Raw genomic sequence first — 22,588 nt, 5'->3', positions numbered from 1 at the left:
CCCTAGCATTCCTGGTGCTTGCCTGGATTTACATATCAAAGCCTGCTCCCCACACCTGGACAAAGGTAAGTCAGTACTGATAACATGTCCAGCCTCATTGGGGAAGCATGTTCCCAGGGCATGGCTCTGCCTAACGTCCTGAGTTCAGCTGACGATAATTAAAGAAATGCCCATGTGCGTTCCCAGGCGCTGTCTACAGCAAGTGAAATATTGAAGCAAGAGAAAGATCAACCAGTTGCTTCCTGTATTCACTCTGACTGGGGATCAAACCTACAACCTAGGTATGTTTCCTGACCATACCTTTTGGTGTACAGAACAATACTCCAACCAACTGAGCCACACCAGCCTGGGCAAGATTTATGGAAGTTTTGAGTTCTGCTTCTGCCTAAGATGTAGGAAGCTAGAAACATCCTATCTAATAAAATAGTAATATGCAAATTAACCATCACTCCGCTACACCCACAAGCCATGCCCACCAGCCAATCAGGAGCGAATATGCAAATAAACCCAACCAAGATGGCTATGGCCACAGAGAGCAGGAGGGAGGCTTGGGTTTCCCCTGGCAATGGAGGAAGCCAAGCTTTCCGCCTGCCCTTGCCAGCCTAGGCCTCCACTCAAGGCTACAAAGTTTCAATGATAGAAGTTACATAAATCCCAACAGAAATGGCTGCTGCCATGGAGCAAGCAGAAGGCTTGGCTCTGCTCCAGGCTACAAAGTTTCAATTGTAGAAGATAAATAAACCCCAGATACCAGAGCCTCTGCTTGGGTTGCCAGGGGTGTGGCTGGCCTGCAAACCACCACAGGCTGCCCCACGCCCCAAGGAAACCCCCACCCTGATCCGGGACATCCTTCAGGGCAAACCAGCTGGACCCCACCCATGCACCAGGCCTCTATCCTATCTAATAAAAGAGTAATATGCAGATTGACCACCACTCCAACACACAAGATGGCTGCCCCCATGTGGTCAAAGATCCTGCCCCCATGTGGACACAAGATGGCCACCACAAGATGGCCAGCAGGAGAGGGCAGTTGGGAGGGACCAGGCCTGCAAGGGAGGGCAGTTGGGGGTGATCAAGCCTGCAGGAGAAGGCAGTTAGGGGTGACCAGGCCTGCAGGGGAGGGAAGTTAGGGGTGATCAGGCCAGCAAAGGAGGGAAGTTGGGGGCAAACAGGCTGGCAGGGGATCAGTTAGGCATCAATCAGGCTGGCAGGGGAGTGGTTAGGGAGTGATCAGGCTGGCAGGCAGAAGCGGTTAGGGGCAATCAGGAAGGCAGGCAGGGGAGCAGTTGGGAGCCAGCAGTCCTGGATTGTGAGAGGGATCCCAGATTGGAGAGGGTGCAGGCTGGGCTGAGGGACACCCCCCCCCCATGCATGAATTTCATGCACCGGGCCTCTAGTTTAAAATAACAGCAAAGCCATGAAATACTTAGGTAGAAATTTAATAAATATGTGCAAGATTTGTCTGCTGACAACTATAGAACATTGGTGAGAGAAAGCAGAGAAAAAATTAATACACAAAGAGCTAAGCTGTGTGCATGGATTGGAAGACTCAGTGGTGTCAAGATGTCTAGTCTCCCCCTCCCCCAAAACTGCACTGCAGACCCAATAATCCCAAGCAAAAATCCAGCAGGCTCTCTTTTCAGTGTGTGTGGTGGTGGGGGAAGAGGGGAGGAGTGAGGAAGAAATTGACAAGCTGGTTCTAAAATTTACATGGCAAGGCAATGTATAGGACATTCAAAACCATTTTGCAAAAGAACAATGTAGTTGGATTACCCACACCACATGATTTAAAGATTTTCCATAAAACTACAGTGAGTAGTTCAGATGGTGATATATTGGTGAAAAGATAGACACAAAGATCAATGGAATAGAATGGATAATCAGGAAACCAACCAACACACCAGTCGATTTGTGACCAAGATATTAAGGCAGAAAAGATAGCCTTCTCAACAAATGATGCTGGTAAATTGGGTATCTATAAGCAAAACAAACAAACAAAGTGAAAAACAACAACAACCACAAATCATATTTTGTACCACATGCAAAATTAACTTGAAATCGATCACTGACCAAAACAGAAAACCTAAAGCTATAACTTCTAACAGAAAACAGGAGAAAATGTGACTTTCAGGTAGGCAAAATTTTCTTAGTAGGACACAAAGGGCACAAATTCTAAACAAACAAAAAATTAATAAATTGGACTTTATCAACATTAAATTTTCTACCCTTTGGAAGTGATGGAACAAGCTAGAGGCTGGAAAAATACTGGCAAATCACAAATCTGACAAAGGACTTATATACAGAATATATAAAGAATTCTCACAACTTAATAATGATAATAAAAACGGACATAAGATTTGAACTAATAGTTCGCCAAAGGAGATATACACAATGAAAGATTTTCAACATCATTAGGCATTAGGAAAATACAGATTAAAACCATGATGAGATATCACTATAAATCTATTAAAATGACTTAAAAAGGATTCTGACAATGTCAAGTCTTGACCAGGATGCAAAAATGGTACAACCACTTTGCAAAAATAGGCAATGCTTCCATAAAGTTAACCTTTTGCACTTGGATGTCGAGTGTGACTCAACACGGTTAGCATTAGAATAAAGGAACCAAGAAAAAAGCAAGCGAGTGCAAAGGGTTAAACACACTCACCACATGACCTAGCACTCCCACTGCTAAGATTTTTATCTGAGGGAAATGAAAACAAATGTCCACATCAAATATCCTACCTAATAAAAGAGTAATATGCAAATTGACTGTACCTTCGCTACACCCACCAGCCACGCCCACCAGCCAATCAGAGCGAGTATGCAAATAAACCCAACCAAGATGGCTACAGCCACAGAGAGCAAGGTTTCCCAGGCAACGGAGGAAGCCAAGCTTTCTGCCTGCCCTTGCCTGGCCTAAGCCTCCACTCAAGCTACAAAGTTTCAATTATAGAAGGTAAACAAATCCAAGCATAAATGGTGGCAGCCATGGAGCTGGAGAGAGCAGGCCAGGGTTGTCCCCGGCAATGAAGGAAGCAAAGCTTCTGCAGCCCTGGCCGGCCTAGGCCTCCACTCCAGGTTACAAAGTTTCAATTATAGAAGGTGAATTAACCCTAACAGAAATGGCTGCCGGCCATAGAGTGAGCAGGAGGCTTGGCTCCACTCCAGGCTACAAAGTTTCAATTGTAGAAGGTAAATAAATTCCAGATTACCAGGGCCTCCGCTTGGGTCGCCAGGGGGCGTGGCTGGCCTGCAAACCACCACAGGCCCCTTGCTCAGGCTGCCCCACACCCCAAGGGAACCCTCATCCTGATCCAGGACACCCTTCAGGAAAAACTAGCTGGCCCCCACCCCTGCATCAGGCCTCTATCCTATCTAATAAAAGAGTAATATGCAGATTGACCATCACTCCAACACACAAGATGGCTGCCCCCATGTGGTCAAAGATCCTGCCCCCATGTGGGCACAAGATGGCCACCACAAGATGGCCAGCAGGAGAGGGCAGTTGGGAGGGACCAGGCCTGCAAGGGAGGGCAGTTGGGGGTGATCAAGCCTGCAGGAGAAGGCAGTTAGGGGTGACCAGGCCTGCAGGGGAGGGAAGTTAAGGGTGATCAGGCCAGCAGAGGAGGGAAGTTGGGGGTGACCAGGCTGGCAGAGGAGGGAAGTTGGGGGCAAACAGGCTGGCAGGGGAGCAGTTAGGCATCAATCAGGCTGGAAGGGGAGTGGTTAGGGGGTGATCAGGCTGGCAGGCAGAAGCGGTTAGGGGCAATCTGGAAGGCAGGCAGGTGAGCAGTTGGGAGCCAGCAGTCCTGGATTGTGAGAGGGATGTCCGACTGCCCATTTAGGCCCGATCCTACCGAGATAGGGCCTAAACAGGCAGTTGGACATCCCTTGAGAGGTCCCAGATTGGAGAGGGTGCAGGCTGGGCTGAGGGACATCCCCCCTCCATGCACGAATTTCGTGCACCGGGCCTCTAGCCTACACTAATAAAAGAGAAATGTGCAAATTGATGGTACCTCTGCTATGTCCACCAGCCAATCAGGAGTGAGTATGCAAATTAACCTGAAAAGATGGTGGCGGCCCCGCCTCCCAGCTGCTCCGAGCCTGTGGGCATCTGAGAAGTCGGGCGCCAGTGCCTGAAGCTGGCTGCGGCCAGTGAGACAAAGAAGCTGCCTGCCCCGTGATCCCAGGCCACAGCACCAGCTGGAGAAGCCGCCCGCCCCACATCCTGGGGGAGATGGAGAAACCGGGTGCCAGTGCCTGAGGCTGGCTGCAGCCCAGGAGATGAAGATGCCATCCACCCCGTGGTATCAGGTGCCAGCACTTGCGGCTGCAGCCCAGGCGAAGCCACCTGCCCACCATCCCCTGCAGCTGCAGATGGCCTAGGCGCCTATGGCTAACCAGAGGGAGGGAAACCTGGATCCCAGGTGCCTGTGGTCGGCTGGAGGAGAGAATCCTGGGTCCCGGGTGCAGGGCCGAGGCAGAGGTGGTTGGGGCAATCAAGCCAGCAGGGGAGCAGTTAGGGGTGATCAGGCTAACAGGCAGAAGCAGTTAGGGGCAATCAGGCAGGCAGCGAGCGGTTAGGAGCCAGCAGTTCTGGATTGTGAGAGGGATGTCTGACTGCCGGTTATCCCCCAAGGGGTTCCAGATTGGAGAGGGTGAAGGCCCACACACACACCCAGTGCATGAATTTCATGCACTGAGCCTCTAGTCCTATATAATAAAAGGCTAATATGCAAATTGTTCCCTCGGGAGTTTGACCGATTGAGAGTTTGACCACTTGCTATGATGTGCGTTGACCACCAGGGGGCGGCATGGAATGAAGGAAGGCCCCAGTTGGCATCCAGCAGCTGGCAGCCAGGGGAAGGAAGGCCCCAGCTGGCAGCTGGGGGAAGGAAGGCCCCGGATGGCAGTCAGAAGGCCCCTGCCGGCTCTGATCGCCAGCCAGGCCCAGGGACCCTACCTGTGCACGAATTTCATGTACCAGGCCTCTAGTATGTACATAAATGTGTCTAGTGGCTTTATTCACAGTTGCCCCAAACTGGAAACAACTCAAATGTTCATAAGCTGGTGAATGGATAAAGCACCTGTGGGTCAGCCACACAGAGATGTTATTCAACAACAAAACGAATGAACTCCTGAGAGTGCGATTTTTGTGCATGTTGAATGCATCACGATAAGTGAAAAAGGCTACACTCAAAAGCAACATGCGGTGTCATTTCGTGTGTGTGACATTCTAGCAGGGGCAGGATGCTCTAGGGACAGAAGTCAGATCAGTAGCTGCCAGGCCTGGATTGGAGGGAAGGAACTGGCTGAAGGGGCATGAGGGAATGTTTTTTGGCTGACAGACATGTCCTACATTCTGATTATGGGGGTTGATATATAGATGTATGAGGTTGTCAGAATTCATAGGACTGGACACCCTGATGGGGTGAATTTTTGTGTATTAAGTTATATGCCAATAATGCTGAAGGGCCTTATAAGTGATCTTCAGGTGACCTCAGGCCCTCATCCCCTAGGGCCGTAGATCAAGGCTGGGTGGTTGACTCTCAGTGAAGGACTACCTCATGTTACCCATTAACTACCCATCTCCACGCCCATTCCCTGTCCATATGCTATATGCACAGTAAATATGGGCAAATCAATGAATGAGAACAAATCAGAGTGCTTACAGGAAACCCAAGTAGACCCTGAAGATGGAGGGCAGCACTGAGCTCCCAACCTCTCCTGCTACCTCTGCCAACACGACTCAGCTTCCTGCCGCTGAGAGTTGCTTTGCCTCCCCGACCCTGTCCTGACTCACACAGCCGTCTCACCTGGATCACCCTTCACAGCACCCGAACCTGTGGAAAAAGCACACCCCCACCCCAGATCTCCAGAAAATGTCATGTCCTGTCTTGTCTCCATAGGATGGTGGGAGTTAAAGATGTATGTGTGCACAAAATACTGGTCATGTGAGCATGTGCCCCCAGTTGGCGTCGGCTGTGCTCAGGAGGCCAAACTTGGGCAGGAGAGTCCGGGTGGCAGAGAAAATTCTCCCTCTCACAGACAGCCCATTCTTTCTTCCCCTGACAACTAGAATAACAGTACTAGTTAATTTTGCTGAGTGCTTGCTGTGTGTCCCGCTAACTAGGATAACGGTACTAGCTAATTGTGCTGAGTGCTTGCTGTGTATCCTGCTAACTAGGATAATGGTACTAGTTAATTGTGCTGAGTGCTTGCTGTGTATCCTGCTAACTAGGATAACGGTACTAGCTAATTGTGCTGAGTGTTTGCTGTGTGTCCTGCTAACTAGGATAACTTACTAGCTAATTGTGCTGAGTGCTTGCTGTGTATCCTGCTAACTAGGATAATTGTACTAGTTAATTGTGCTGAGTGCTTGCTGTGTATCCTGCTAAGTAGGATAATGGTACTAGTTAATTGTGCTGAGGGCTTGCTGTGTGTCCTGCTAACTAGGATAACAGTACTAGTTAATTGTGTTGAGTACTTGAACTGTGTCCTGCTAATTGGGATAATTATACTAGTTAATTGTGTTGAGTTCTTGAAGTATGTCCTGCTAACTAGGATAATTATACTAGTTAATTGTGTTGAGTGCTTAAAGTGTGTCCTGCTAACTAGGAAAACAGTACTAGTTAATTGTGTTGAGTGTTTAAAGTGTGTCCTGCTAACTAGGGTAACGGTACTAGTTAATGTTGTTGCATGTTTGTTGTGTGTCAGGCCCTGTTCTAAAGCACTTTGCCTGTGGGAATCCATGTGATGATCCCAGTAACCCTGAACGCGGTTATTATTCTCATTTTACGGGCACAGGAACTGAGACAGAGAGGCTGTGCCTGCACACACAGGAGGTAAGAAGTGACCTAAAGCCACAAAGTCTGGCTCCAGGCTGAGTTCATCACGCTCCACACTGCGGGGACGCCAGCCAGAAGGAAGGACTAGAGGGGCTGGGGCGGGTCCTTCCAAGAGGAGACACGTCTGCACCCCTTGCAAGGCTGGAACCGGAGGATGCAGGTAGAGACCCTGGAGGAGGGCCTGAGCCCAGCTATGAGGACGGGACAGCGACCTCCTCTCCTCTCCTCTCCTCCTCTACCCGCCACCCCTCCCTGAATCATAAGGCCAGACCCCAGTCCTGACTATTGCTCAACCGCCAGGAGCCAGTTCCTGTGGGCAGCGCCTGACTGCCCGACCCTCTCCTTTCTGCAGTTCAAGGGAAAGACGGGATCTTGCACAAGGCACTCTGCGTCCGCCTCTGCCAGGGCAGGCTGCCATGGGACCCCTCCGGCTGCTCTTCCTGCTCTCCGTCACAGGTAGTCCCCGCCCTGCCCCGCGGAGGGCTTCTTTCCTTCCCCTGCCTGGAGTACATGGCAGGTGGGGGGGGGGGGGGGAGCACTGGGTGAAGGAGGTGCAAGTCCCCTCTCTGCCCGCCGCCCCACATCCTCCTGCTCTCCCTCCCTCCCGGGGATCAGGGCCCGCAGTCAGACTCTATGCAGGCGCAGGTGTGAAGGCTGGCGGGTTCTGGCCACGTGGGAGGGGAAGGAGTTCTGATAGGGCCATCTCCAGCACTAGCTAGTGGCTGGGGAAGTCTGGGGGCACTGGCAAGAGCCCCGAAACTTATGAACCATTTCAGCATATGACTAGCCCCAGAGGAGTGGCAGTGGGGAGAGGAGAGGAGAGAACCTGGGGCTGAGATTCGTGTCCTTTGGGTGCCCCCTCCTGGGCTCAGAAGGTCCTTTCGTCCTCACCTGGGTGGGAGGTGAGGGGGGCAAATATCCCTGTCTGTGAGCTGGGGGGATTGACACCCTGGTTCTGGCCCACAACTGCCTTTCCTCCTTGGGGGAAGGGTGCCTCTCACTCCCCCAGAACAACAGGCAAACCTGGGTGGGGAGACTGTCCCGATGGAGACTGGCTCCTGCCGTTTATCAGCTGGGGTGGCGCGGAGGAGGGGGGGGGGGTGGGGGGGGACGGCCGGCCTAGAGCAGAGGGGTGAATGGAAAGACGTGTGGAGGGGCCACTGCTCGCCAGGTTTCTCTGGCTCCAAAAGGCGGGCCACCAGCTCCCCAATCCTCTCTTTCAAGTTTCTGTCCAGTATGGTTGAAGATGGGGTGAAGGGAGAAGGACCGAGAGGGGAATTGAGGCAGAGGGCTCTGGGTGACTCCCAGGCAGCCCCTGCCCTGGGAGTGGATGGGTGCTCTGAGCCCCTCTCCCCCACCCCAAGGAGGACCCCAAAATAGCAGCCTCGTGTCTCCCCAAAAATAACTCTGAGACGAGTCCTTCCTGAAAGGGGAACAGAGCCGCAGAAATAGGGAAGCCGGAGCTAAAGGTCAGAAAGAGCAGAGCGCGGAGCGGGGCCAGCGTGGGCAGTGGCACGGGAACAGCGTGGCCAGCGTGGGGTGCTGCCCAGCCCCCGTGGGAGCAGCCCCAGGCCCGAGAGCGTCACCAGGCGTCTCTCTTGAGATGGAGTGGGGCGAGGAGCCTCGTTTCCTGTGATGGGAGAAGATGTGCAGAGACCCGGCGGGAACGTAGAGACCGGGTGTTTTTGGAAGCAGGGCCAGGGGTCAGTTACTTCTTCAGCAGAACCAGCCTTGGGGCTGCCAGGGAAAGCCCCACCGGGGCCACTGGGTGGCTGTGCGGCTGCTCCCTGCACACGGGCCACAACCCCACCGACTCCTCTGTCCTGATGAGAGAGGCAGACCCGGGACGCAGGTTTCATGGCTCCCAATTTGCCATAAACACAGCCTGGGCTGCGCCACCTTCCTCCAAATTCTAGAAGAACCCGAGCCTGTGAGGGCAGGATTTCTGTCTCTTTGGTTCAAGGCACATAGTAGGTGTTCAGTAACTATTTGATAAGTTAGTGGAAGAGTGAACGAATGTCTCCTACGGCACATAGTAGGTGTTCAGTAACTATTTGATAAGTTAGTGGAAGAGTGAACGAATGTCTCCTACGGCACATAGTAGGTGTTCAGTAACTATTTGATAAATTAGTGGAAGAGTGAACGAATGTCTCCTACGGCACATAGTAGGTGTTCAGTAACTATTTGATAAATGAGTGGAAGAGTGAACGAATGTCTCCTATGGCACATAGTAGGTGTTCAGTAACTATTTGATAAGTTAGTGGAAGAGTGAACGAATGTCTCCTATGGCACATAGTAGGTGTTCAGTAACTATTTGATAAATGAGTGGAAGAGTGAACGAATGTCTCCTATGGCACATAGTAGGTGTTCAGTAACTATTTGATAAGTTAGTGGAAGAGTGAACGAATGTCTCCTACGGCACATAGTAGGTGTTCAGTAACTATTTGATAAGTTAGTGGAAGAGTGAACGAATGTCTCCTACGGCACATAGTAGGTGTTCAGTAACTATTTGATAAATGGGTGGAAGAGTGAACGAATGTCTCCTCCCCAGAGCTGTCCCGAGGCCTCAACACCACGGTGTTCCGGGGCCTGGCAGGCCAGTCCCTGCGGGTGTCCTGCCCCTATGACTCCCGGAAGCACTGGGGGCGACGCAAGGCCTGGTGCCGCCAGCTGGGTGCAGAGGGCCCGTGCCAGCAGGTGGTCAGCACCCACAGCTCGTGGCTGCTGTCCTTCCTGAAGATGCGGAACGGGAGCACGGCCGTCACGGACGATGCCCTGGGCGGCACGCTCACCGTCACGCTGCGGAACCTCCAAGCCCACGACGCTGGCCTCTACCAGTGCCAGAGCCTCCGTGGGAGCGAGGCCGACACCCTCTGGAAGGTCCTGGTGGAGGTGCTGGCCGGTGAGTGGGCAGCGGGCGGCCCCTTGGAGGTCCTCAGACCGGGGCTCCTGCCCTTGGTGTCTGTGCACAGGACACCCCTCTGCGGTCCGGGGGCCCTGGGAGGCCACCGTGGGTGGCCGTGCGGGCTGCTCACTGCACCAGGAGCCACAGTCCCACCCGGCTCCTCGGTCCAGGCCACGCCCCTGCATACACCGAAGGGAAGGACCCCTCTCTGATTCGCACAAGGCACCATCTGAGGTCCTGCTTCCCCAAACGGCTTTATCCATGCCCATCGGGTGGGAAGTGCACAGGTAGGGGGTCCGGAAGGAGTAGGAGGAGATTCCTGAATTCCCTCACCCAACCACCCAGAGGACCTACCAGCATAAATTAAGCTCCAACCAGGTGCAGGAAAACAGGCAGGTGCAGAAAGGGACTCTGTGTCCCTGGGCAGCGTGCACACCTCTGTGATTCCTCATCTTTAAGTGGATGATGATGACAGTTCTGCTGACCTAGGGCTCCTGTGAGCACACAGGTGATGCAGAGTCAAAGGTGCTGGGGGCGGGGGGTGGGGTGGGCGGGGGTGGGGGGGAGGTTTTGAAAGCCATGCCCCAGCCTCCGGCTGCTGAACTGTCTGCCATCCTCACTGCAGGGCTGCCCAGGTCCTCCCCACCCCGAGCTTTGCCTGGGGGATACCCTCCAGGGAAGCCTCTGCTGGGCAGGGGGGGGAAAGATTGGGGTTACCATTCCTTTTCTGACTCTCTTCTTCCCAGCTCCTCCCCCAGCATGTCCCTTATCATGGAAATGAGGTTCCAGGGTCCTATTTGTCTAAGGTGGGGAGCTTGGGGGCACGGCCTGCCCCAGACCCCAAGCCCCAATTTCACCACCTTTCTAAGTGGGAAGAGGGAGTAGGGGGTGAGGACACGACATTTCAGCCTTATCTGGGTCTAAGGCCCAGCCGACGCCCTAGAGCAGTGATGGCGAACCTATGACACGCGTGTCAGCACTGACACGCGTAGCCATTTCTGATGACACGCGGCCGCATGCCGAGGATGAAACCTTTGCTGCTCCTGAGGATGAAACATTTGCGACTAGAGTCTTGGAGTTAGTTTTTTCCTCAAAGTGACACACTACCGGAGTTATGCTCAGTTTTTTGGTGAAGTTTGACACACCAAGCTCAAAAGGTTGCCCATCACTGCCCTAGAGGGTGGCAGAACAATGATAATAATAATAACAATAATCCAAGGCTGGTGGCTTGGCAGTTCACGCAGGACTTGCAAATACATCCATTATTCCGCGTGATCTTCCTGAAGACCCCGAGAGTTCCTGAGCCCTGGGAGGTGGTGGCACTGCGAAGGATGTCGCACTGAATCCGCAGCACTGGTGTTGCGGAGGGCTCCTAACTGCCCCACTTCACAGGCGAGGGAGCGGAGGCTCAGGGGCTTACCAACTCGATCCACACAGGCCTCACCCGCCCAGGAGGTCCTCCCCAGGGTCACCGGCTCTGTCTCCACAGACCCCCTCGATGGCCAGGACCCCGGTGAGCTCTGGACCCCCGAGCAGTCCCAGAGCTTTGAGGACACCCAGGTGGAGCACAGCATCTCCAGGTACAGTGACAGGTCTCCCCTAAGATCCCGAAGACCCCGCCCAGCAGAGGGCCAGGGGGTGGGGCCTGCAGGTCCCAGGCTAGAGTCCAAGGCAGTCAGAGTGTGAAGGGCGGGGGATGGTTCTGTCTAAACAGCTGCCGGCCTGTGTGGGTTGGCGTGACTGCAAGGCGCTAAAACATTGAAATTCTTTCACAAGAGTTTGTAAATAGCTGTGGCCCCAAGAATCCTGAAAGGTCAGCCCTTGCACCCCTGGCAGCCCCAGGACACCCCCACAATCCAGCAACAGTGAAGTTTTAGTGCTTCAGTACAAAACTGGGTCCCCAGATCCGCTCCTTTGATGGGACCAGAATCAGTTCTGATTGGTTCCTGTCTGTGTACTGGTATTAAACATGTTAATATAACCATGGAGCACACGTGTGCCCCTCCATGTGCTCACACATCTCATACCATCCATCACGTACGGCAGACACTGTGCAGCGGGGGAGGTGATGTGTTGCAATGCACTTGGCAGGCAGACCCGGCCTAGAACTCAGGTCTCCTGAATACAGGCTTCCCGAGCCCCACAGAGCTCCATCCCAGCGGTGGGTGGTGGGGGTGGGGGTACTCTAAGCCCCGGGAAGCTCCTGGTGTCTCCCCATTCTTCTCTGAGGCCACCCCAAGGCCTCCCACATGCTCTCCTTGTTCTCCAAGGAGCCTCCCGGAAGAGGAGATCCCCTTTCCACCCACCTCCATCCTTTTCCTCCTGGCCTGCGTCTTTCTCAGCAAGCTGCTAGCAGCCAGCGCCCTCTGGGCTGTGGCCTGGCATGGGCAGAAACGGGGAACACCCCCGGCCAGTGAGCCTGACTGTGGCCATGACCCAGGTGACGAGCTCCAGACTCTGACAGGTGAGCTTGGAGAGCAGTACGGCTGGGCAAATGGGGCAGAGAGGGCGAGGTGGGGAGAGAGGGCGTGGTGGCTGAGAGGGGTGTGTGAGGACTCCGTGTGTTGCAGAGCTGAGAGACACCTGAGAGGAGAGGACCCCATGTGGACAAGACACCTGGAGAAGTCTGCAGGGAACACCCTGCCTGTGCACTCACCCCTCAGCTACCAAGACTCCTGGTTCTGCTTTGGCAAAACACCATTTTGCCTGCATTCTGCTTCCCCGGGCCCCAGGGCTGTGTGTGTGTGTGTGTGTGTGTGTGTGTGTGTGTGTGTGTGTGTGTGGCATGGACAGCAAACATTCTCACAAATAAAGCTGAGACTTCACGTTTAACTGGTTGTTTGGAGCATCCTGAAGTTCTCTTTTGCTTCAGGGTTAGGAGAATAAATCTCGATGAGGAAAAGCGGCTGGCTCATTGGGCAATCTTTCTGTTCTTCCTCTCCCTTTCCTAGAGCCAACTGCCCAGTCATGTCTCCTCTGGAATTTCTCTAGCCGCATCTTCCTCTCCTCCTCTTGCCTCCCGTCCATAGTTCCCTCGGACTACTGATGGCCTCCCTGCCCAGGCCCCTCCTCCCTACCCCCCCCCCCCCCCCCCCGAGTCCATCCAGCTCCCAGCTGACTCGTCCCTTCTTCTCCCTGGAGCTGTGCTCTCATCACCCTACTTCCCCTCCAGGACCTGAGTCACAGAGGGCAGCACCCCAGAACCGGAAACTCCTGACTAAAGCCCCTCATTGCACAGAAGGGAAACTGAGGCTCACAAGGGCGAGGGTTACCCAGAGGTCCCGGTAGAGCCTGGAAATCCAATTGCACTTGGCATTCAAGGTGCCCTTTCCTCCAGCTCAGTCATTTATTTATTCCACAGATCTTCCCTGTGCCAGGCATTGGAGACACAGAGCAAACAGAACAGGCACTGATGTCGGCCCATGAGGAGCCCGGTTCTAATGGAGGGGAGAGGAGGCAGACAGGAGACAAGTCGGTCAGCGGTCAGGGGTCCTGGGAGGGCCGGGCCGGTGCCGTTCTAGAGGTGGTCGGGACACTCCAACAGTTACAGGAGCATCACCACAGGACACAGCGACGCCCTGCGAGAAACACAGCAGAAGAAAACACACGTCCACACACACACCTGTACACAGAGCTCACAACAGCGCTGTTCCCAGTGGCCAAGAGGAGAAATAACCCAAATGTCCGCCAACTAGTAAAATACATCCATACAATGGAATATTATGTGACAATAGGAATGAAGCGCTGACACGCTACAACGTGGAGGAACCTTCAAAACATTATGACCAGCGCATGCGGCCAGTCACCAAGTGGTACGATCCATTGCTGTGAAATGTCCAGAAAAGGCAAATCCACAGACAGGAAGTAGATTAGCAGTTGTTGGGGGTGGGGAGTGACTGTGCTAAGGGATGTGGGTCTTCTTTCTGGGGTGATGACAACGTCCTAAAATTGTGAGGGTCCTAAAAGCCATTGAGTGGTGCACATTAAATGTACAACTTAAATGGGCGGAAATAAACAAAGGTGGTCAGAGGCAGCACTGTGGGAGGTGAGTCTCAGCTCTCTTCAGTACGCACACCCACCCAGGCCACGAGCGAAGGGGAGCCCTGGCTGAGACCACCCCGGGGAGGGCCGCTGGGGAGGAAAGGCATCCTTCACATCCCGGGGCAGGAGCTCGTGCCCTCGGCCACGTGGCTGCTTTGCCGCTAACCAGGGCTGGGCGCCTGGGGTTCTGAACCCCTGATGCAGAGTCAGAGCCCCGCCCCGCCCGCTCCCCACGAGGCGGCTCCACTGGTCCCATCTGTTTCCCTGGCCTCTGACTCGGCACGGGAAACTTCCTCCTCACGTCCCCAGGCAGGGCAGGACAGAACAGACCGAGTGGAGCCCAAACTGAGCCTGGTTCCACCTCCTGGCTGCCCCTCCCCAGGCACCAATGAGATGGCAGGGAGGCTGCCCGGCGGGCGAACCTCTCCTCGCCATTGGGCCCTCTGGGGGCACCCTGGGCTGAAGGGGGTCAGGTACTTTGGTTTCAAACCTCAGCTTTGCCTCCTACTAAGAAACTTTAAGCAAGTACCTAACTCCTGAGGCTCAGGGTCCTCTTCTACTGAAAACCAAACAATTACCCACCCGGCGACAAAATAATGTGGAATGTAAACTGCAGGTGAAAAATAAAATTTAAACAAAACGAAACCACCCCACCTTTCCCAGTGAGGGAGGAGAGGACGGAAGCAAACCTCGTTGGAGCTGAGACTGTCTCTCGGCGTGTTCGCTACTCACTCACCTGGACACCCTGGTCGGCCCGCGCTCAGGAGGCCCAGGCCAGGCAGGAATGGGAACCTCTTTACAAAGAACTGTCTCCCCAGCAGAGAGGGTAGTGCATTCCTGAGACAAAGTGTGATATAATGAAGAACTGCTTGGAGAACAGGAAATCTGGTGAGTGAAGAACACTAAAATATAAAACCTTAAAAGCCAGTAATAGAAGGGATGGAAGAAAAAGATGAGGCTATCTTTCAGAAATCAGAATGAAATGGACCAAAAGAGAAGGAAGATAAGAGAGAAAGGGTATGAAAATGAGATGAATGCATTAGGTTCCATATCCAACTAATTAAGGAGTTCCAGAAAAAAAAAAGGGGGGGGGGGTTGGAGAAAACCCGGGAAGTAATTATCAAAGAAACAGTGCACTTCCCAGAACTGAAAGAGTGGGGCCACAGTGAAAAGGTCTCTCAGTGGAATAAACAAGACAGGCCCCGCCCACATCAGGTGGGACTTCCTGTCGTGAGGTGGGACCTCAGGAGAAGGACAATCGCCTGAGAGCTGGGGTGGGGACACTCACACAGAAATTAGGACCAGAAGGCCTGAGACCCTGGGAAGGACACTCCGTCTGTCCCTCCCAGTTCTGCATCCTCAGATCCTGTATTTGGAAGACCCCAAAGTCATCTTTCCTCCTTCCCTAACGCCCTCCAGCTTCCTTCATCTTCCTGCTTATTCCTTAGCTGGGCCCAGCCTGCCCTGCCCAGCCCTGTCTTCGGGTCCGTTCCTGAGCACTGAGCCAACCAGGGTTGGGAGGCACTCCTTATCCCCACCCATGGGGGCCCCACCAGTGTCTGTCTCCCACCCCCTGGTCACCGAGAGCCCCACGTGACCGAGGCAGATGTTTCCTGCCCCAGGGGAGTGCTGTGTCAGTGCCCAGCAAGGCCCCAGCCAACATCTCCCAGCCCAGCGATGGGTCCCAACCTGCTCCTGCTGCTGCTCCTGGGACTAGCAGGTGAGGTTCAGAAGCTGCCGAATTCTGGGCCCCCTATACCCTGCTCCATGCCTAGAAATAATTGACATGATGTGGCAACAATACCGTGTGTAAGGCCCTGAGGGGTCCCTGTGCCCCTAGGCCAGTGGGTGGGCTGGGAGGTTCCCCCAGCGCCTACCTAACATCCCTTCATCCTTTCCTTCCCTAGGCCAGGGCTCCGCTGGCAGCCTCCCCGAGGTGCTGCAGGCGCGGGTGGGCGGCTCCATCCGGGTGCAGTGTCTCTACCGACCCCAGGACGGCAGGGCTCGGAAGGTGTGGTGCCGGTTCTTGACGGAGAGGTGCCAGCCCTTGGCGTCCTCAGCGGTGGACCGCAGAGCCCCAGGGCACAGCCGCACCTTCCTCACGGACATGGGGAGTGGCCTGCTGCAGGTAGAGATGACCTCCCTGAGGGAGGAGGATGCCGGGGAGTATGGCTGCATGGTGGAGGCCGCCGCTGGGCCCCAGACAGTGCACAGGGTGGATCTGGAGGTCCTCCCGGCAGGTGAGTTACCTATCCCAGCAGGTGAGTTACCTATCCCACATCGTCAACATCACCGCACCTCAGACCTGCCCTCCCCACTCCCACCTGCGGCCCCTGGGTCCTTGAGGGTGCGGGCCGCTGGGAAAGAGGACTTGGGAGGAGACAGCCTCCTGACAGCTCCGCAGGGAGCGGAAACCAAACTGGGTGAGCATCTGAGATAAAACAGCCAGTGCAGCCCCTCCCCCTCCTGCACAGGCCGGTCCCCCAGGAACGTGGCCTCTTCCGCACCCAAGGCCGTGGCCTCCTGGGCCAGCATTCCAAGGAGAATGAGGTTATTTTTTTTTTTCTTCACAGAAATGTTTTAAACAAAGTTTTAATTCAGGCGTATCGACTTGAATTACTCTTTTATATCATCAGGTTTTTAAAAATTCCTGTAATAATGGGTTTGATGGCCTGAAATATCTTACTTAATTCTCTAAGTCAGTCCTCATGGAGCACCCAGTACCTGCTCACCCACAGGAGGGGTACGTGCAATGCCTCAACTACCCCAACCCATCCAGTCCTAAAGTGTCCTCAGTATTTAAGCTAATTTTCTCAACCCTAACTTCAGTGGGGAAAGCACTTTATTTTTACAAAGCCTACAGCTATCTAACATCTAAGCATTGATTTAAAGAACAATTTAAAGTGTTAAATTTTTTTCCCCCAGTAAGATAGGCTGTTGTGAAAATATCTGTTTTCCGATGGTTTTAGGCTCTACAGCAGCGGTTCTCAACCGCGAGACCCACAGGTTGAGAACCGCTAGCAGGGTCGCCTAAGACCACTGGAAAACACAGATATTTACATTACGATTCATTAACAGTAGCAAAATTACAGTGATGAAGTAGCAACGAAAATAACTTTATGGTTGGGGGTCACCACAACATGAGGAGCTGTATTAAAGGGCCGCGGCATTAGGAAGGTGGAGAACCACTGCTCTAGATGGACTGGCCAGGCTCCCAAGGCAGATCACCAGGCTCAGAGGAGCCACTGCTACCTCCCTCAGTTGAGCACGTTGTCACCAAACTGAGTCTCGGGGACCGAGCAGGTCCCCCAGCAAGGTCAGTTGGCGTGTTTCACCTTCGGGCTGACCCAGGCCCGGAGGTGGCTCAGTGGCCTGCAGGGGCCACGAGCTGGCAGGGGTGTGGAGAGGCCTCGCAGGTTGTGCGGAGCCCGTGTAAAGCCATGCAGGGGAAGCGGGTGGGCGCTGGAGCAGGGGGGAAGTGGCATAGTCACGGTCAGGTGAAGCATAAGGAATGCCATCCCCTGGCGCCCAGAGTGCATGCCCCTAAGGAACACCCAGCCCCTTCTTTGTGTTCCTTTCTCCTCAGTTCCCTCCTCCCCGCCCCGCACTCACCGCTCACCCCACAGGACCGTGAGCCCTGCCCACAGCGGGTATGTGCTCATTAAATATTCCTTCTGACTCAGCTCCTGGCCTGACGGAGGAAGAGGAGGAAGACGAGTTTTACAAGGTTGGCAGTGGGACTGACGACCCCTCCGCATCCCCCCTCGGCAGTGCCAGCCCTCTGGAGCCCAGCCAGCATGAGACGAGGTACAGATGGGACCCTGGGTGGCTGGGACAAGGGTGGAGGTGGGCTTACGGATTGTTCAGAGCCCCGGAGTAAATCAAAGGGTACCCTATGCTTCCTTCCTTTCCTGGGGAACTTCTGATCAGGTAGCTAGACAGACAGACAGACCTCTTCATTGGGTTCAACAACGGTTCCTTTATCCCTCGGGGTCCACAGCCATCCCCCCTCGATAATGTCTCTAGTCTGCCCCGCCCAAGCCTGTCCTCCTCACTCCATTCCAAAAACCTCCTTCTCCCAACCATGGCTCACCAAGAACTGCCCCTGAGCCACTGCTCAGGAGTCCTGGCCAGCAGCTCCCAGCGAGGTCAGGGCCAAGCTCACCTGCCCCTTCGTGTCCCGCAGCATCCCCTTGATCTGGGGCTCTGTGCTCCTGCTGAGCTTGCTGGTGGTGGCGGTGGTGCTGTTTGCTGTGGTGGCCAGAAGGAAAGGTAGGTAGTGGTCCATTCTTCTATCCCAGCGTGGCCCCCCCTGGGCCTATCAGCCGGTCTTGTAGACAAGGCCGGGAATCTAGGTCTGCCCTTACAGAGGTAGTGGCAAGGTCTCCAGACCGGGGAGTTCCTCAGACCCTGAGGGCAGAGCTCGGAGGTGGCTCAGTGGCCACCTAACTCCCTGAGCGGGGAGGGGAGGAAGGAGTTCAGTGGAAGCAGGCCTGGGGAAGACAGGCACTGGAGAGGGTGGGGGAGTGGGACTGGGGACAGGGGACTGGAGAGGTGGGGAAAGGGCTCTGGAGTTGGGGAGGGGGTGGGGGTCCAGGCAGGTTTGGCCGGGAGCTGTGGAAGCAGCAGGTGGGTGGGAGTCAGGGCAGGCTGGGCGGGGCTGTGGGTCCGAGGGGGAAAGGTTCAGTGGTGGGAGTGGGGAAGGTGAGCCTGAGGTTTCTGAGGGGGTGAGGGCTGGGCTCTGAGCCGGCACAGGGGCAGACGGTGCTGCTGTCCTCTGTGTTACCAGGGAACAGGCGTAGCGTCCCTGGCCAATCCCAGAGCAGCAGAGGTCCGGGCATGGTAAGAAGGAGGCCTCTGCCGGCTCCCAGCCAATTTCCCCAGACTCTCTGCCAGCCAGGCTCCCTGAGAGGTCCCAGGTTGATGGGGTGGAGGGAGGACTGCGACCCAGTTGGGGTCCAAACCATTTTCCTAATGGTCCTTGGAAAATTTGAAAATCCTTTGTCCTGCCAAGGAATAACATTGATGCATGGTCCCACTTTCCCAGACTTGGGTAAAAACTTGGGACCTAAAAATCTTCAAGGAGTCCTCTTGCCCGCTGACATATTCAGGATTCCGGAGACAGAGGCTTCGCCCAGGGAGCTGGGGCTGAGGGAGGCGTGCTCTGCCCGATTTGCCTGCTTTCTTACAGGCGCTCTCCTCAGTGGTCCACACCGATGACTCTGGACTGGCTGTAGATGTGCCATCGGACGTACCCTACGTCAGGCTCGACTCGCCACCTTCCTTTGACAGCACTACCTATAGCAACCTATCTCTTGAGCCCCCGTCAAGGAAACCCCCAGCTCCAGCCCCATCCTCATCACCCCCACTGCCTCCTAAGGTCCTGAGCTGCTCCAAGCCTGTGACGTATGCCACAGTCATCTTCCCTGGAGGGGACAGGGCGGGAGGGCCGTCCCGGGAGCCAGCGCAGGATCCTCCTCACGGCCAGACTCCGCCCAGCTGAGCTGCTCACCACACGGTGTGCTCACAGAGACCACAGGTTCTTTCTGTGCGTCCACCAGCCAGCCCGTGCCCTACGTCCTCAGTGCATCAGGGCAACTAGGGACTTTAGGGTCCAATCTAACGTCTTGACTTCTGACCTGCAAAGTGATGATTGGTGTGACCTGGGTCTCTTGGGGAAGCCTCCCACGCTGGCACCTCTGCCATTACACCACTGGGCTAAATAAACTCTAAATGATGATCTATGCGCTCTTGATGGTTGAGGGGAAAGGAAGGGCCTGAGTCTGACTACTTACATGGCCTGTGAACTGAAAAGACTTGAGTTGGTGCCTGTCCTGCCGGGGGCGGGGGCTTCATTCCCTGCTCTAGACATGGCAGTGCAGTTGAATTCAAGGGGCACAAAGAAGGCTTTTTCAAAAGTATTTCCCACCTTTCTCATGATACCTAAAAGTATAGATTCATTTCCTTGAGGCTAGACATATTTTCTGCTCCTGCTGTACACCTTGCAAACAAGTGACATCTTCTGATGTGACAATATATGAGAGGAGGGGGATAATGATTAAAGGAGACCCAGGACAGATGGGGTGTGAGAGAGGGGGCTGAAAAGAAACAGGAATAAGGACAGAAATGGAAATATGCATCAATATTATTCCTGGATTTTCAAATGCCAGGAGAGAAGGGTCTGTGCCGACCTTGAGCAGAGCTGCCTCTCTCTCTCTCTCTCTCTGGGTGGCTATCCAGCACTATTCCCTTTGGCCAGAACTCGGGAGCTTGGGAAGAGCCCAGTGGAGAAAAGGCATGGGGGAGGGAGGTGTGGACGGTAAGGCTGTGGACATGGTTAAATACAAATGAAAGCTAATCTAGGCCGGGGGTGGAGGGCCTTTAAGACCTCTGCTAGGATTTCTCCCGAAACAGTTCAATTTGAAAACCTTTGCCCATATTGAGATGAGAGACTTAAGTGGAAAGGAGGAGGTTGCTCAGGAACCCAGTTTTCTTATCATCACGGAGAGCTAGGCATAAAGAGTTGCCACCATCTGGAGGGGCCCTAGCTTGGTCTAGGCACCTCAGGAGAAGGGCCAGAGCAGGGCTGTGCCCTGGGCTCCAGCTGTGTAAGCCCAGTGGTGCTATTTTTAGGGAGCTCTGACAGGATGTTCTGAGTGTTCCTGATAGAGTCTAGTCTGTGACAGAACCTAAATTTACTTCTGACCCTTGTGGAGGCAACAGTCCACCAATCAACTAAGCCCTCATTGTCCCCTGGCTAAGATGACTGAGGACTTGCCAGGTCGGGGGAGAATGAGGGGAAAGGGCAGAAAGAAGTCTAAAAAGAACTCTTCTGGATAAAACTCACCCTGACCTAAATGTATTTTGAACTTTTCTGAACCCGACAGAAGCAAAAGCGTATTTAGCAGTACAAAGGAAAATACTAAGGAAGAGGATCAACTGGCTGGGGGAGAAGAGGGAAGGAGAGAAGGGAAATACATTAATTCCATCATTGCTCATGATAAAGGAATTAAAAATAAAATAAAATTAAAAGTACCTATTTAATATAACAAAAGACAGTGGTGAAATAGAGGTGAAATAAGACAAATAGAAAACATATGATGGCAGACATAAATCCTACCTTATGAGTAATTACATTGAATATAAACAGATTAAACATTCCAATTAAAAGACAGAGATTGGCAGACGAATTAAAAACTACATGATCCAACTATATGCTGACTATAGGAGACAAATTTTAGATTAAAAAACACATGTTGGTTGGAAGTAAAAGGATGGAAAAACATATCCTGCAAACTAGTTAAAGAGAGTTGGAGTGACTATATTAATATCAGATCAAATCGATTTTAAGACAAAAATTTTTACCAGTAACCAAAGAAGTACAGTTTCTAATGATGTTGGAGTCAATCCATCAAGAAGATATCTATAACAATAAAAGTATAATATACTAATTAGACAGGACAGCCAAATGACCTTCCGGACATCATTCCGGAAGTCCTTCCAGACGAAGCCGCAGCAGTGGGGCCGAGGCAGAGGTGGTTAAGTGTGATCAGGCAGGCAGGTGAGTGGTTAGGGATGATCAGGCAGGCAGGCAGAAGTGGTTAGGGGAAACAGGCAGGAAGGCGAGCAGTTAGGGGAGATCAGGTAGGCAGGTGAGTAGTTAGTGGTGATCAGGCAGGCAGGTGAGTGGTTAGGGGCGATCAGGCAAACAGGCTAGTGGTTAGGGGCAATCAGGCAGGCAGGCAGGCAGGCCAGGGATTAGGAGCCAGCGATCCTGGCTTTCGAGAGGCATGTCCAACTGCCAGTCCGACTGATCAGGCCTAAACTGGTAGTCGGACATCCCCTGAGGAGTCCCAGATTGCGAGAGGGTGCAGGCTGGGCAGAGGGACCCCACCCCGTGCACAAATTTTGTGCATCTGGCCTCTAGTAATAATATAAATATACGTTTCTAACAAAATTTCAAAATACTTGAAGCAAAAACTGACAGAACTGAAGGGAAAAATAGACAAACAGTAATAGTTGAATCCCATCCTATCTAATAATAGACAAATATGCAAATTGACCATACCTCCGACACACCCACAAGCCACACCCCCATCCAATCAGAGTGAGTATGCAAATTAACCCAAACCAAGATGGCTACAGCCACAGAGAGCAAGGTTTCCTAGGTAACAGAGGAAGCCAAGCTTTCTGCCTGCCCTTGCCAGGCCTAAGCCTCCACTCAAGCTACAAAGTTTCAATTATAGAAGGTAAACAAATTCAAACAAATGGCGGAAGAATGGAGCTTGAGAGAGCAGGCCAGGGTTGCCACCGGCAACAGGGGAAGCAAAGCTTTCCGCACACCCTGGCCGGGACCACCCGCTTAAGGCAACAAAGTTTCAATTATAACCCCAACACAAATGGCTGCCATTGTGGAGGGAGCCCCAGGCTTGGCTCCGCGCCAGGCTACAAAGTTTCAATTATAGAAGGAAAATAAATTCCAGATACCAGGGCCTCCACTTGGGTTGCCAGGGGGCGTGGCTGGCCTGCAAACCACCACAGGCCCCTCGCTCAGGCTGCCCCACGCCCCAAGGGAACCCCCACCTGATCCGGGACACCCTTCAGGGCAAACCAGCTGGCCCCCACCCCTGTACCAGGCCTCTATCCTATCTAATAAAAGAGTAATATGCAGATTGATCATCACTGCAACACACAATATCGCTGCCCCCATGTGGTCAAAGATCCTGCCCACATGTGGACACAAGATGGCCACCACAAGATGGCCAGCAGGAGAGGGCAGTTGGGAGGCACC

The 22,588-nt window shown here is 53.6% G+C and overlaps 2 protein-coding genes across 4 annotated transcripts; both read left to right on the top strand.

Annotated features, from left to right (window-relative positions):
- Nucleotides 1–6,830: 6,830 nt before the first annotated feature.
- On the top strand, nucleotides 6,831–12,525 carry TREM2 (triggering receptor expressed on myeloid cells 2). Of its 2 annotated transcripts, XM_008152018.3 has the most exons (6): nucleotides 6,831–6,848; nucleotides 7,204–7,307; nucleotides 9,403–9,753; nucleotides 11,246–11,336; nucleotides 12,027–12,220; nucleotides 12,327–12,525. In XM_008152018.3, exons 2-6 carry the CDS (start codon nucleotides 7,268–7,270, stop codon nucleotides 12,341–12,343), a joined length of 693 nt encoding a protein of 230 aa, XP_008150240.3. In that variant the 5' UTR covers nucleotides 6,831–6,848; nucleotides 7,204–7,267; the 3' UTR covers nucleotides 12,344–12,525. The 2 variants fall into 2 exon arrangements, with proteins under 2 accessions (XP_008150240.3, XP_054578209.1); XM_054722234.1 differs by lacking the exon at nucleotides 6,831–6,848 and having other exon boundaries at nucleotides 7,160–7,307; nucleotides 12,099–12,220.
- Nucleotides 12,526–15,464: 2,939 nt separating this feature from the next.
- TREML1 (triggering receptor expressed on myeloid cells like 1) lies at nucleotides 15,465–19,300 on the top strand. Of its 2 annotated transcripts, XM_054722433.1 has the most exons (6): nucleotides 15,465–15,517; nucleotides 15,705–16,037; nucleotides 17,502–17,604; nucleotides 17,984–18,069; nucleotides 18,587–18,639; nucleotides 18,989–19,300. In XM_054722433.1, the coding sequence occupies exons 1-6, from the start codon at nucleotides 15,475–15,477 to the stop codon at nucleotides 19,298–19,300; spliced, it is 930 nt and encodes a 309-aa protein (XP_054578408.1). In that variant the 5' UTR covers nucleotides 15,465–15,474. The 2 variants fall into 2 exon arrangements, with proteins under 2 accessions (XP_054578408.1, XP_054578409.1); XM_054722434.1 differs by lacking the exon at nucleotides 15,705–16,037 and having other exon boundaries at nucleotides 15,475–15,513; nucleotides 17,498–17,604.
- The last annotated feature ends 3,288 nt before the right edge of the window (nucleotides 19,301–22,588 follow it).

This window comes from Eptesicus fuscus, chromosome 10, assembly GCF_027574615.1.
Source record: "Eptesicus fuscus isolate TK198812 chromosome 10, DD_ASM_mEF_20220401, whole genome shotgun sequence".
NCBI classification, from domain to species: Eukaryota; Metazoa; Chordata; class Mammalia; order Chiroptera; family Vespertilionidae; genus Eptesicus; species Eptesicus fuscus.
Note: the sequence above shows the minus strand (reverse complement) of the source record. Positions and strands in the feature narration are given on the sequence as shown.